This window comes from Scleropages formosus, chromosome 22 (assembly GCF_900964775.1).
Source record: "Scleropages formosus chromosome 22, fSclFor1.1, whole genome shotgun sequence".
Classification (NCBI taxonomy): domain Eukaryota; kingdom Metazoa; phylum Chordata; class Actinopteri; order Osteoglossiformes; family Osteoglossidae; genus Scleropages; species Scleropages formosus.
The window spans coordinates 4,817,381-4,831,057 of record NC_041827.1 but is presented as its reverse complement, the minus strand read 5'-3'; the positions used below and the strand labels follow the sequence as shown (position 1 = coordinate 4,831,057).

Genomic DNA, 13,677 nt, shown 5'->3' with positions numbered 1-13,677 from the left:
TCGTCTCTTGTTGCGTGAAAGATACTAGGAGTGCCGTGGCACACCTCTCGTCTACATCTTTTTCTCATCACTCAGTACATTCCTACACACACTGCTACACACCTAATGGATGATGAACAGGCTTTGCAGGCAGGGAACTACCTGTAACTTCTCATAGACTAGCGATTTGTATGTCTCCGGGCACTGCCTAGTGCAACGAACGCATAGGGAAGAGGTTATTCCAACGATTCAGTATCGATGTGATTTTGGTTGCTTACTTTGCGATTAATTACTGTATCGGAAATATTTTCTGTCGTTATTCCTGCTCTCCACTCCCATTTATTCAGAAATGGTACAGTACATAATGAACTGGAAAGAGATGTTTGTATTTCTGGAAGAAAAACGGTGCAACGGAGATACGACGTGAACACATCTGGTTTGTAGGAGATGAATCTGCAAGGTATTTAAATAGACCAACATACTGCAAGATTTTTTTTTTTTTTTTAACCATCAGTGCCCGGATGCTGCTCCTCTGTGGTGAATGTCGACATTAGAAGTGAATTTAATGGCATTTGCATTTATTCATTTAGCTGACATTTTCTTGAAAGCAGCTTACAAGCGTCAAGCTACGTACAGTTATTCACTCATATATACATTTGGGTAAATTTTACTGGAGCAATGAAGCATAAGTACTTTGCTCAAGGGTATTACAGGGACAGGTGGGATTCAAACCCGTGACCACGGCAGCCCCAGCTCATTGGCGTATTTGAGCACGTTCATGTGTTTTTTTACCACACCACCTCAAAATGAACTTATAAAGACATTACCTTTTCCAGTCAAGTAACATTCACCAGGAAAATGGATTTATTTTGGCCTTTTACACCATTTATTTAAATACATGGTAACAAAACACAATATCTTAAAATGGTTATATTTTAAACAAAGCATTATATTTGAACCTACATATATAGATTACTTGGAGCAGAAGGCCAGCAAATGTGTGTGTGTATATTTTTTCTACGGTGAGACGAGTTTTGAACTTTTAAAGCATCCAGCAAACATATATTCCTGTATTCATTGTCTCTTCTTGCGATTATAAGTATGAAAGGACTAAAATTCAAAATTAAGCGAATATTTTTTGCAGGTGCAGACATTTATAAACTACAAACCTGTCGCTATTCCTGACAGCAGATCTACTTGGCAATGAGTCAGAGAACCGGCATTTATGTCGCGATTCTTTCCTCTGCTAAATAAATAAATGTGAATTTCCTCGTAAGCCAACGAGAGAAACAACGGAATGTCAAATACGGAGAGTAAACGAGCGATGAAGGTCACTCTCTCTTGCGCAAATGGACATACAGCGCCCCGCTGCACAGCAGGATTGGCACACACACCCATGCCAGGATGAAGCAGTAGCCGAACTCCCCGGAGAGCGGCCGTGACTCCTCCAGAATCTCCCTGTGCCGGAGGGTGTAGATGAGGGTGGCAGTGAACGCTGTGAGACCTGAACAAACAGCAAGGAGAGAGAGCGAGAGAGAGGGAGCTCAAGTAATGCAGTAAGCAATAAAAGCAGCAGTAAAACAAGGCAGGTATACCACGGTATATGGACTGACGGTTTACAGACTTTCGGTAGAACAGCCCTAGAAAAGCTGTACCCATGTTTGGTAAACGGACCTCTGCTTCCGCTATTATGGATTTTTTTTGACTTCTGAGAAATATTTCACTTTTTTCTGTTCACCTACCTGTCTACATTTAAGATGGGCCTTAAAACTCTTTTTCATTTTGCCCCTGATCCCATAAGTGCTCCAAAAACGTGTATGCATTTAATAATTTAAACATACTCTAATTACGATTTGTTTAATAATGAAAATCTTACATGCAGCTACTTGTGTGATGTACACTAGTTCATATTGTAAAGACCCGTGTTACCACGAGTTAGGGTGGGAAAACATGTTTGTTGTAAATAGTGGAATTATGGGTAAAATGGAGTTGTGTTTAACCGTTATGGGGAATATAAAGGGGTGATTGTGTTTGCCTGTGGGAAAGGCAGGCTGGCTTGAGGGACAGATCCTTGAGAAAAAGGGGTCCTCAACCCTACTTAGCTTCTGAGATCGAATGAGATTGGGCGTATTCAGGGTAGTATGGCCGTAAGCAAGGGCAGGTACCGCATACATCCTTGGACCGAGAGCTGTTTCCATCAACTCTCTTTCTGCTGAAGTAATGCGCTCCTGGAGCTGTTTTCTGAGATGTACCTCGCTTTGGAGAAATGGTATGGAACACCTACGAGATCACTGGAGCACTTTTCTCCAAAGTGACGGAGACATTCTGCAGAAAAGGACAATGTGTATTACCCGCAAACACCTGGCTCAGGCCAGTGAAATAGAAGAGGCCTCCTTTGGACATGGTGAAAAGCTGCCACATGAAGACCAGGAAGGAGATGGAGGAGAAGATGACAGACAGCACCATCAGAACCTGCATAGCCTGGAGCCAATCTGAACAGGGAGGAAAGAGCAAGAAACCCTCAACAGGAGGCCTTCAACTCAAATCTGGGAGAGCGGGGCATTTGGTGGATAATTATTTCTGCCATCACCTCTAGATTTTCCAGGCTGTTAACATTTCTTTTTGAGTTAAAGCCTTCACGTGGCTAATTACTGTGCGTTGCATACATACTCCAAAAATCTCTTCCACTGTATTTTACTTTGTTTTCTGTAAAAGATTTGCGAAAGAAAACATTGTAATATGTTTCCTTGTTACCACGTAAATTGTTTAGTTATTGTTCACTGTCAAAGCATTCATTATCAATTTCATTTCACCGGTCGAGTACAAAACTGAAAATTGTTCACATGGCAAAAGGCATGTTGCCAGCTATTTACATCCCTAACAGAGAAACGACTCTTCAGCGTTCCAGTCTTAGGAGGAACATTTGAGAAAACAATTTGAAAGAAAGATCTGGCACGCCAAGCCTGGCCATTTTTATTCTTTTTTTCGCAATTTCATAGAATTCTAGAATTTCTTACTGACCACTCTTTAGAACTATAATCATTTTGTATATTAAGGGAACAGTCATTATGATCCAATGCAATATTGAGGCAACGTTTAAAATGAGATTTTAAAAAAAAAAAAAAAAAAAAAAAAAAAAAAAAAAAAAAAAAAAACCACATTCCATGACTCCGAGTCCCTCTTCCTTCAGACTTTACATACTTTCAGATTCATAGCATGTGCTACATTTCTTCTTTCCAAACGACAAGAAAATCTCCCAGGTAGATATTTTCACTGCAACCAAATACGATGAACGGCCGTCAGGATGGAAAAATTACCGTTTTCTTTAACGGAGGCACACAGCCAGCTGCCAGTGACGTTATCGGTTACACAGTTATACCACAGGTCCGAGTTCTCCGTGTCGGCCCACACCCACCAGGACTGACAAAGAGGGAAGAGAAAGACATATCAGAACCCCCGTCACACTTTAAGACAAAAGTATTAAGCATATTGTAGCTCGCAGCGCCGTGGGTTTGAATGGGGTGAAGGAGGACGTGGAGACAGCGTTCATCACAAAGGATTTATTTGAACACCAGCACCATGGAAATAACGCTCACAGTCCGAGGACCCCGCTTCCTCCAGGATCTACGCCTCGAGCCCAGCCTCCCCAACCTGCTTAGTGTCCCCAGGCTCTCTCGCAACACACTGGTAGACACAGTCTCCCCATCATTTTCCCCCTAAGTGCCCCCAGCGGTTGCACACCCACATTTCACGTTATTTCCCAGAATGCAACTATTTACATTACACAGGTTTCCCTCCTAAAACAGTAATGTGGGTCGTTACAACATTTAGCAGGGAGGCAAAAGGAGTGCAGAGGATCAACAAGCAGTATGATGCTCTGGAATTCTGCACTTGAACATTGACCCACAAACAGGAGGTCACAGTGAGGTTGTAGAGAATATTAGAGAGTATTGTGCAGCAAACACAAAAATGACATCAGCAAGAGCTATGGCATGGGGACGGCGGTAGACGTGCGACTCCATCAGACAAGCGCTGTGTTTGAAAGCCCTCGTGAATGAAGAGTCAGAGTCAAAAAATGTCAATTAATTTGTTACTAATAATTTTCTAAATGTGTAATTATTATGTTTTATTAAACATCTGACCCATTAATGCAGTGGCATAAACACAAAAAATTCAAAGGAAAAATTATGTTTTACCTAATACTTTTCTCCAAAGTGACTTACAATCGCTTAGCTATTAGCACAACAGGGTCACTTTCACGGCTCAGAGTAAACACCTTGTGGAAGGGCACCACAGCAGGAGGTGGGATTTGAACCTTTCTAGCGCAAGATGATAGCTCTAAGCACCACACTACCTAGTGAGCCATGTCCCCTTTCTCCCCCCCTCACCTTTATTTCTGCTGTGTATCCGGACTGAGAGCAGACGTTTATAAAGCTACTGTGTAAAGACAGCAGGTCACTCATTTCGAAACTAAACACCAGGTTGTGTTGTAGTTAGAACCCTAACCTTGTAATCAAAGGAAACTGGTTTGAACCCCTGTTCTGTAGTTAGGAGTAGTAATACACCTGATCAAGGTACCTGTGCTCAGTGACTCCAGAACAGTTACTCAGCTGTTCAACCTGGTGAACAATTATCCATAGTTTATTAGGTTTACGTTTATGCGCGCGCGCACACACACACACACACACACAGAGTCCGAAGCTGTGTGTCCCGAGCGGGGTTGTGCTGAACCGGAACCTAACCTGGCAACACAGGGCGTAAGGCTGGAGGGGGAGGGGACACACCCAGGACGGGACGCCAGTCCATCACAAGTCACCCCAAGCAGGACTCGAACCCCAGACCCCCCAGAGAGCAGGACCCGGCCAAACCCACCGCGCCCCAATTACGTTCATCCATTTATTTATTTATTTATTTATTATTACGCAAATCTAGTTGTATTTCATTGCATCTGCGATAACGCATGCTTTGTTATACTCTGTATGTTGTAAAGGAGAATCGTGCCATAATCCCAAGGACAGAAGGACACGCTCAACAGTAAGCTGGACCTCACCTTCTCCATGGTAGCAATGAAGAGCATGGCCAAGGTCACAAGGTGTACGAGGGTCACAGATATCAGCAGGAAAGCCATTGCGAACTGGAGTTAAGCCACCGGGTCCTGCGCAAAAAAATCAGTCACACGAGTGGAAGGAAATGACAGCAAAACAAAAGCACAGACATGTACTGGGAGGAAGAGAGCGCTGGCTAGACATAGTAGCCCATCTTGACTTGGGGCCTCTAATAAGGCAGCTTGCACCAAAACTTAAGTTCACTGTGCTGTGTAAATTTGGCATCTGAGAAAAGTTTCTTTTTTTCCCCACATTAAACAGGCTGACAACTTTGTTTCTGTACTTAGGGATTTCATATGCTTTTTTTACAATGATTATTAGATATATAAACAATAGCAGAAAACCATATTATGTGATTCCAGTTAATATAAATCCCTTAAATGTCAGAACCAAAAATGAACTACACTAGCAACTGTATCATCAGGTTTTCCTTCTACCTAAATCATCTTATTTCTCTTAAGCGCTGTAAAAATATAAAAATGTAATAGGCACATGGAAACAAATTTCCAGAAATGTCCTTCACTTGAAATTACTACATTGCGTTTACATTCTACATTGATTTATTTAGCAGATGCTTTTCTCCAAAGTGACTTCCAATGAACTCTATGTAGTGTTATGAGCCCACACACCTTATTCACCATGGTGACTTACACTGCTAGATACACTACTTACAATGGGTCACTCATCCATACATCAGTGCAACACACTCCGTCACACACACACTACAGGGGAACCTGAACAGCATGTTTTTGGAGTGTGCAAGGAAACCAGAGCACCCGGAGGATGAATAAATGTATAAAATTGTGTTATTTGCATAAATGAAGCCACAGAACTGTCATGTAAAAAACTAAGGAAAGTTCTATGACGCCATGCTGTGAAGGTTCCAAGGAGGTATGAACCACTTTAGACCTTCCAGGTTTGTAATGAACAGGATTTATTCATGAAGTGTGGCATCATTCACGGCGTTTCCCATCCTTTCCATTCCAGAACCATGGAGCAGGCAGATTGTGTGGATCAGCCATACCTGATGGCGACAGGGTGCGGAGGAGACGATGTTTAACCAAAGCTTGTTTTTCCCCTTCACAGAAATAGACTGTTTAGGAACACATGTCCCAGAAAAGGAGCTGGGAAAAGTCTTGCTTTGGCACGGCAACACTGCAGCACTGTGTCCTGGGAAACCACGGGTTTCATTTAGTGAAAAAACACATCGTAATCAACGTAAATACATGTTAAAAAACAAAAAAAAAAAATAAAACAAACACTTAAATTACTCTTAACTGAGAGTGATTCAAAGCCAGTATCCAGAACAATTCAATGGAAACTCTGACATCTAAACCTGAGTAGAGGTCAGAAATGGGTGTGATGCACGTTACGCTCTCTGCATTTGGTCAACGTAAGGTTTGCAAACTTTTATGGCGTCACGACTGGCTGGTATTCACAGGAACCAACACCCAGAACAACGAAAACACAGAACCAGAAACTGAAAACGAGCCAGATTTGGTGCAAGCAAATATTACTAGGCAAGATCAGCTTTTACTTTCTCACAAGCTCACTATTTCTAAGTAAAATAAATACCTCTTACTCCAAACACCTCTTTTAAGATTTTCAAATTTAAACCATACAAGGGTTATTTCAAGTACGACACAACACGTATTTGGTGTTCTGTTCTTTGCAATAAACTTTTAATTATATGTGTTCATGACACCACAGACCACATTAGAGCAAATAGCAGTACAGTTAAAATGAATGGAAGTGATTTTTTTTTTTTTTTTGCTCTGCTCAACACAACCTCAAGGCGCTTTTCTCCAAAGCGATGTGCATCTCGGAGAGCAGTACAAAGGGTGCATCACACCGACATCGTGAGGTTATTACACTGGAAAGTTCAACGTTCTCATACTAGAATGTACCGTACGTCCTACGAACTAACGGTACTGAACCAAAATCAGGCGAAGCTGTGGATCCGCGATGCCAGGACTCACCCTCACGTTCACCGTTCGAGTTGCTGGGCAACGAAAGGCCCTTCGTTCTCTTCGCTCTCCTTCGCGCTCCTCTCCTCCTCTGTCGAGCGGACGCTGCCCTCTTCTTCCAAAATCTGGGAAAAAGGCAGGAGGAGGAACGGCGCGCGCATTCTGGGAGAAGCCCTCGACGCCCATTTCCTTTGGGCTCTCCTACTTGCACACTTGGTCCAGACTTCCAGCCTCGGAGCTGCATGTGGCGAGACCCACCCAGGGACGGAAAAAGCAGCGAGCCACATGAAAGAGCACGCTGTAAATACGACTTTGAGAGCAAGTCCCGGTCCGGTGGCCCGGCCCGTGCTCACGGAGTATGGAACATCCCTACCGGGGCCCTCCGTGTCTCGATGCCGTGGAAACGAGGGAGGGAGAATCATCAAATAAGCCGGTGAATATTTCCACTGAGATGAGTTACTGTACACAAGCTCATATTTGAGAGCCGTTTCATTCGGTGCAACAGGAGATCTCGGGCAAACAAAACCTCGCGCCAAACTGTGAACATGGAAGTTTTTAACATACACTCGAGAAGTTATAGTTTCAGCCCTGTAAGTGACTTTTGAAACAGAAATATATTACATATACATCCAAAGAAAGTGGTTTTATCAGGAATGCAGGGAATCATTTTTACTTATGAGCAAATGATATATTTATCCGAATAGACACGAAATACCGAAACCAGCACAGGATGCAGCAGATTTACCTCGATGTTTTCTGCTGAAAAGGAAAAATGTCGCCACATGTTTGAAACGAAGTAGTTTCTTTGAAGACTTATTATGAAGGGTGGGGAAATGCGAGCGATCACAGGAGCGGGGATTGTGCAATGGGGACATTATCTTACAGCGGTTTCATTCATTCTTGTTTTGGCAGCGTCTAAATCGAGTCAAATTGCAGCTAATTGGAGACCCGTTCCATTTCCTGTCATCAGGAATCCAGGACCACCAAGACAGATTGCAGACATTTTTCATCTTGCACAAGAAAAACAAACACCGTTTCCCTGCCACTCTCCAGATGCGGCTGGGAGAGAAACCCGACTTTCAGGGACGCTTGACGGTGATGTAAAATCTAATTCTGCCGACTTTCCGAGACCAACGTTGTTATCAAACCGATACGCTGAGAGCCAGACGGAGGAAACGGGTCGAGAAGAGGAGAACCCTGAACTTTCCCGGATTCTGCAGTAACTAGTTGATGCCCCCTAGGGTCCAGTCCACAGTCCACAAACTGCACACAGGGAACTGCACAGCATCATTCGCAGCAGCTCTCTGTATTTCTACATTTGACCCCTTCGCAGCACAGGAAAATAATGTTCTGGTTTAAGCTACTGCAACGATTGGTAATAGTTTGTTGAAAAAATATTCTTCAAGTGTGGAATATGTAAGGGTGTGATGCATATGCATAAATATATACATAACATGCATACATAGGGGGTGCGGTGCCACAGTGGGTTTGACCGGGTCCTGCTCTCCGGTGGGTCTGGGGTTCGAGTCCTGCTTGGGGTGCCTTGCGACTGACTGGTGTCCACTGTCCTCCGTTGCCAGGTTAGGCTCTGGCTCCCTGCATGGGACGAGCGGTTTCGGATGATGTATGTATGTATGTATGTATGTATGTATATATGTATATGTGTGTGTGTGAGATAGACTGGCATCCCATCCTGTATGTCGTAAGGCACCCCAAGCAGGACTCGAACCCCAGACCCACCGGAGAGCAGTACCCAGTCAACCCTACCGCGTTACCATGCCCCCCACTGTAATATACATACATGCGCTATATATATATATACACACATACATAAATGTGAATTTACATTAAAACTCATGTAGCAGACACATTTATCCAAAAGGGCACTCAACTCACAGCGAACGAAAACGCATTTCACAACAGACAAAGCTATATAGATGCAAACACGCAATTGCAGAAGTACTGTTCGTTTGTCGGGCGTTATTGTTTGTGCTGCCACATCTCACACAGGAATCTGAATATAATAGAACTGGTAGGAGAAGTAAAAGCGATTGTGACAGATGACGCAAGTAACCTAAGTTTTTGGAGAATTTAGGAGGTTAGAAGAAAAATTGGTTCACAAGAGATGCATTCGGAGACATTCTTCAATGTTTAAAGGGATTCAGCAGCTATGAAGGGCAGAGGGAGCTCATTAAAGCACATTGGAGCCAAAACCAAGAACTTACAGACTTTTCATTTTGAACCTCTCAGTTGTGGGACTACCTGATGGCCAGAGCCTAGTGCTCTTGCTGGAAGTTAGGGTGCAATCAGACCCTGTGGGTTTTGGGGTACAGATCCTTTAACTGTCTTGTAGTCTGTAGCCAGAGTCTTGAAGTTGAAACGGACAGCCACGGGAAGCCAGCGGAGAAAGACCGGAGGGGAGATACATGGAAACATTTTGGCAGGTCAACCTCAACTCCTACAGTCCCGTTCTGGATCAACTGGAGAGGCTTGCTGGCAGAGGCAAGAAGACCAGACAGGAGAACGTTACAGAAGTTTAAATGGAATATTTACCGTGACCTGGACCATGGTGGAAGGATTTAGTAGCAGCTGATGGACATGGTGGCCATGGATACATCTGTAGCACTGGATGGAAAGAGAAGAACTGGGTCTCATCAGCTGAGGCCTGTGATTTTGAACCACCTCCATGTCATGTGTTTTTAACCTCATAGCCACTGGAAAGGCAACTCGCCGCTTGTGCTGGGCAGCTTCACGTGACAGAGGAAGAGAAGTAGCACAAGGTGACTGAAAGTAGAGCCCAGGTGAGGTCGCTATTGCCTGCGAAGGTGAACGAACCCCTGGAAATTACGCACAGCTCTTCACCTGGTTCTTTAGCAGAACCCTTCACAGAAACGCCACGTATTGCAGCGCATTACTCTCTTCTTGCAGGAAACCGACGCATTTCCCTCATCTTGCCGCTCGTGCAGCTTAGGATCAAAATGGGCATGTTTTCAAGGCAGAAGGATATTAGCAGGAAAGGAGCAAAAAACGGCAAATTGAGTGGTGCAAACCGTTCAAATTTACACGTGCGGTTTTGGAGGGTGAGGCATGTACTGCGTTAGACATCCTGCAGATGGCGAAACAGAGTCTCACGTGTCGCAAATACCGCGCTGTCTGCTAATGTGCGAAGCCATTTGTGTCCCTTAGTTTTACCACAAAATGGGTATTCAGTGAGAATCAGTGTTTCTTATGCGACATAATAGGTGTGTAATGACCAATTCCATATGATGCTTTAGAGGAAATCATGCGTGGAGTAGAAACATGGTAGTAGTGCAGGTGTGAAAATAAGTGAATCACAAGTTACACTGGTTATACCAGGTAGGTAAGTAGAATCAGCAGTGTAAATCATCATCATCATCATTTATAAGCTTATTTTAATGTTTCATACAAGAATAATGACCATCCCCAGAGGGCTCACATACTCTGATGCAGCACTGTGCGTGTGTGTGCGTATCCTACTGCAGCCAGGCAACAGTATAAGAGATAAATTTACAAGTGAACCTAGTGAGAGGTTCTGTTGGAACAGGGGTTCTCAACCCATGGCGTAGGGAGCCTTTGGGGGTCTATGAAACATGAGTTCGCTTTGAAAATAACACTGTCTTACAAAAGACATGTTTAAAATGGAAATATTACTCAGTGATATAATTGTGTGTGAAAGTAGCTAAATCTCAAGGGTAGTAGGTAGCAAGTAGACCTTTTCCTCTGAACTCCATGGGCATAGGATTGAACCCCATCTACAACTGCAGAACTCCTTAGCAAGGTACTTAGATTATTCCAGTAAAACTTACCCAGCTCTATAAAGCGGTAAATAAGTACGTAGCACAACAGTAAGTAACTTTGGAGAACCACATCGGAGGAATGTGATGAAAATAAATCAAGAGTATTGAAATTTCTCTAAGTAGCAGCCTTTGGGTTCTGTCCGATTCTAAGCGCAGCCTGCAGCCTAGAGAAGGTTAAGAACACGTTTGGTAGAGAGAGGTTATTAACCACATTGGTAACAGCATGGAAACAGTGACAAACACCCTACTCATTTCTGGCTCGTAGGTTTGACAAATTTACCTTGGTTTGTCCTGTGACGTGAGCTGATCATTTCCAGAATAAAAACCAGAGGTAGCCCCCAGATGGCTATGTAGGACTGTTGATATGGGTGAGAAGAGTCATAAGAGTGAAGTGTAATGATTCGCCTTATTCAGTAGGAAATAGCACCTCTTACGCTGGGTCACCAGACAAAGCTGGACGCGCTGAACAATAGGGGTCGGTAAGTAGGTTACTCAAGGCTGGAGGGGTAGTTCAGCTTTTACACTGGACCTTCATGACACTTTCCACGAAGGGCACAAGCAGGTGCCTCGCATGGCAGCTCAAACAAACGATAAATACGGCTGTCAGCATGAATAAATTCCCCTCCCCACAGAAACCATTCAATATCAAAAAGCAACACTGACTTTCTTCAAAGAAAAAGGCAACGCTAAGTGGCTGAAAGTGTCATTTTAAGGTTTCAGGAATATATACTTTTTTTTTTTTACAATAAAATGCTGCAGCAGTTAAATACTTAGTACTACTTGGTGAAATCAAGGAAGTGAAAGTCTACTGGTGTCAGGATGTTTGACACCCAAGTGCCATCAAGGACGGAAAAATAAAATGTACAGAATCTCTCACTGGGCCATTTAGTAAGTCTTTTTCAGTTTACCACATTTTTGCACACTTGACTTCCCCTCACTGCGCTTTGCTTGGAGGTTGTACAAAGCCAGAAAGTACTTGTACAATAGTGTATGTAGAGTGAATTCCCAGCCACATTGTACACTAACTTTGTCACTTCAAAGCCATCAGTACAAGACGCTATTTTCATCCTTCCGCCTGCGGCTATGAAACAATCACTATGAGCATCTTAAAGACCTTCCACTTGAAATTAAACTGTTGTTTTTGTATTTACATTTATTCATTTAGCAGATGCTTTTCTCCAAAGCGACTTACAATGGATGCTATGTAGTGTTACCAGCCCACACACCTTATTCACCATGGTGACTTACACTGCTAGATACACTACTTATAATGGGTCACTCATCCATACATCAGTGGAACACACTCTCTGTGTCACTCACATCATGGGTGAACCTGAACAGCATGTTTTTTTTGGACTGTGGGAGGAAACCAGAGCACCTGGAGGAAACCCACACATACACAGGAAGAACATGCAGACTCCACCCAGACTGACTGGGGATCAAACCTACATCCTCTTGCACCACCCAGGTGCTGTGAGAGCACCGCTACTCGCTGTGCCACAGTGGGTTATATTTAAGAACCGCTTTACCGTCAGCATTTTTGTTGCCATTAATTGTTCAATACGTGTGTAGGTTGGTAGAACTTGGGGCTGCTGGTAGCATAGCGGTTCCAGCTGTTGCCATTGGATATGAAAGTCACCCATTCAAATCTCACCTCCAGCTTTTGGGCCCTTGAGCAAGGTATTTACCCCTTAATTGCTCCAGGAAAATTACCCAGACATATGAATTGATAAATAGACACTTCTGCAGAAAAACATCAGATAAAATATAAATTAAAAAAAAACTCAAGATAATGATTTGACAGATAATAAATTCACCTGGTCATGAAGGTGTGAGTTGACACTAAAAATAAACATTCAGGGAGCTGGTAAAATTACCCAGCTGTATAAATGAGTAAATAACTGGAGGTACCTTATCAATATAAGTTGCTTTAGAGGAAAATGCGTAATACTAGTCTTCTCGATATTTAGTTAACTTTCCATCACGTTTCATGGCAAATACAAACAATAACCAAAGTTGCTGATTTTGAAATAAAAAGAATCGGTACTGCATAATCGTGTAAATACGACAAACAACCCAGATGTATACAGGGTAAAATGATGGTTCTCTTCAAGCAGAACTCAGCTCAAATCATTTCCCTGCACTGCAACCCACCTTGAGAGGTGTAAACAAGGAGCGACCACAAAGTGACCAACTTCTGGTTATGTTTCTACAGCACAACGTTTTCAGAAAGAGAGGGCTCCGTCTGCACACGTACATTTATTCGTTTAGCTGTAGGGCCGCTTTGGAGAAAAGCATCAACGTTAAGCTACTTACAAGAACTTGCCCATTTTATATACAGCCATGTAATGTTTTACTGGAGCAATTTAAGGCAAGTACTTTGCTCAAGGGTACTAAAGCTAGGGGTGGGGTTTGAATGTTTTCACCTGGAGCAAAATAACTTGCATAACTGCTGACAAATTTTCAGTTGCCATCTGAATTATGTCATCAGATAGGATTTATAAGGTGCAAATGCCAATACTTTTCCTTGGACTGCAGGTGTTCACATTTCTTTTATTTCTCAAGGTTTGGTTTGTTTATGCAGGAGTCTGACACCTTGTAAGATCCAAGAGATGTGGCTTTCCAGTTCTGTCTGGATGCAGCTCTTCTTCGTTCGCTCGTCCAACTTGAACAGAAGGCTGCAAGTCCTGTCTACGGCGATGCGGTCAAAGATTATGAAGAACTGCAGTCCAAGGGCTCATGTGAAATCCAGAAAAAAAAAAAAATACATCACACAAATGCAAACAAGTAGTGCATAAATAAGCGTGC

The 13,677-nt window shown here is 43.1% G+C and overlaps 1 protein-coding gene across 3 annotated transcripts; it reads right to left on the bottom strand.

The window, feature by feature from the left end:
- Window positions 1-972: 972 nt before the first annotated feature.
- Window positions 973-13,528, bottom strand: emp3a (epithelial membrane protein 3a (MAM blood group)). Of its 3 annotated transcripts, XM_018725522.2 has the most exons (7): window positions 9,605-9,678; window positions 7,064-7,289; window positions 6,109-6,254; window positions 5,030-5,134; window positions 3,297-3,399; window positions 2,331-2,471; window positions 973-1,483 (listed from the first exon to the last, which is right to left on the bottom strand). In XM_018725522.2, the coding sequence occupies exons 4-7, from the start codon at window positions 5,105-5,107 to the stop codon at window positions 1,311-1,313; spliced, it is 495 nt and encodes a 164-aa protein (XP_018581038.1). In that variant the 5' UTR covers window positions 5,108-5,134; window positions 6,109-6,254; window positions 7,064-7,289; window positions 9,605-9,678; the 3' UTR covers window positions 973-1,310. The 3 variants fall into 3 exon arrangements, with proteins under 3 accessions (XP_018581038.1, XP_018581040.1, XP_018581039.1); XM_018725524.2 differs by lacking the exons at window positions 6,109-6,254; window positions 7,064-7,289; window positions 9,605-9,678 and adding an exon at window positions 13,465-13,528; XM_018725523.2 differs by lacking the exons at window positions 7,064-7,289; window positions 9,605-9,678 and having other exon boundaries at window positions 6,109-6,289.
- Window positions 13,529-13,677: the final 149 nt, after the last annotated feature.

Bases quoted from the DNA above. Each gene is read 5' to 3' on its own strand.
- emp3a (XM_018725524.2), bottom strand. From the start codon at position 5,107: ATGGCTTTCCTGCTGATATCTGTGACCCTCGTACACCTTGTGACCTTG. The intron at 2,472-3,296 runs GTAATTTTTCCA...CTCCCTGTTCAG, and splicing joins TGCCTCCGTTAAAGAAAACG to ATTGGCTCCAGGCTATGCAG. The intron at 1,484-2,330 runs GTAATACACATT...CTGTTTGTTCAG, and splicing joins CCTGAGCCAGGTGTTTGCGG to GTCTCACAGCGTTCACTGCC.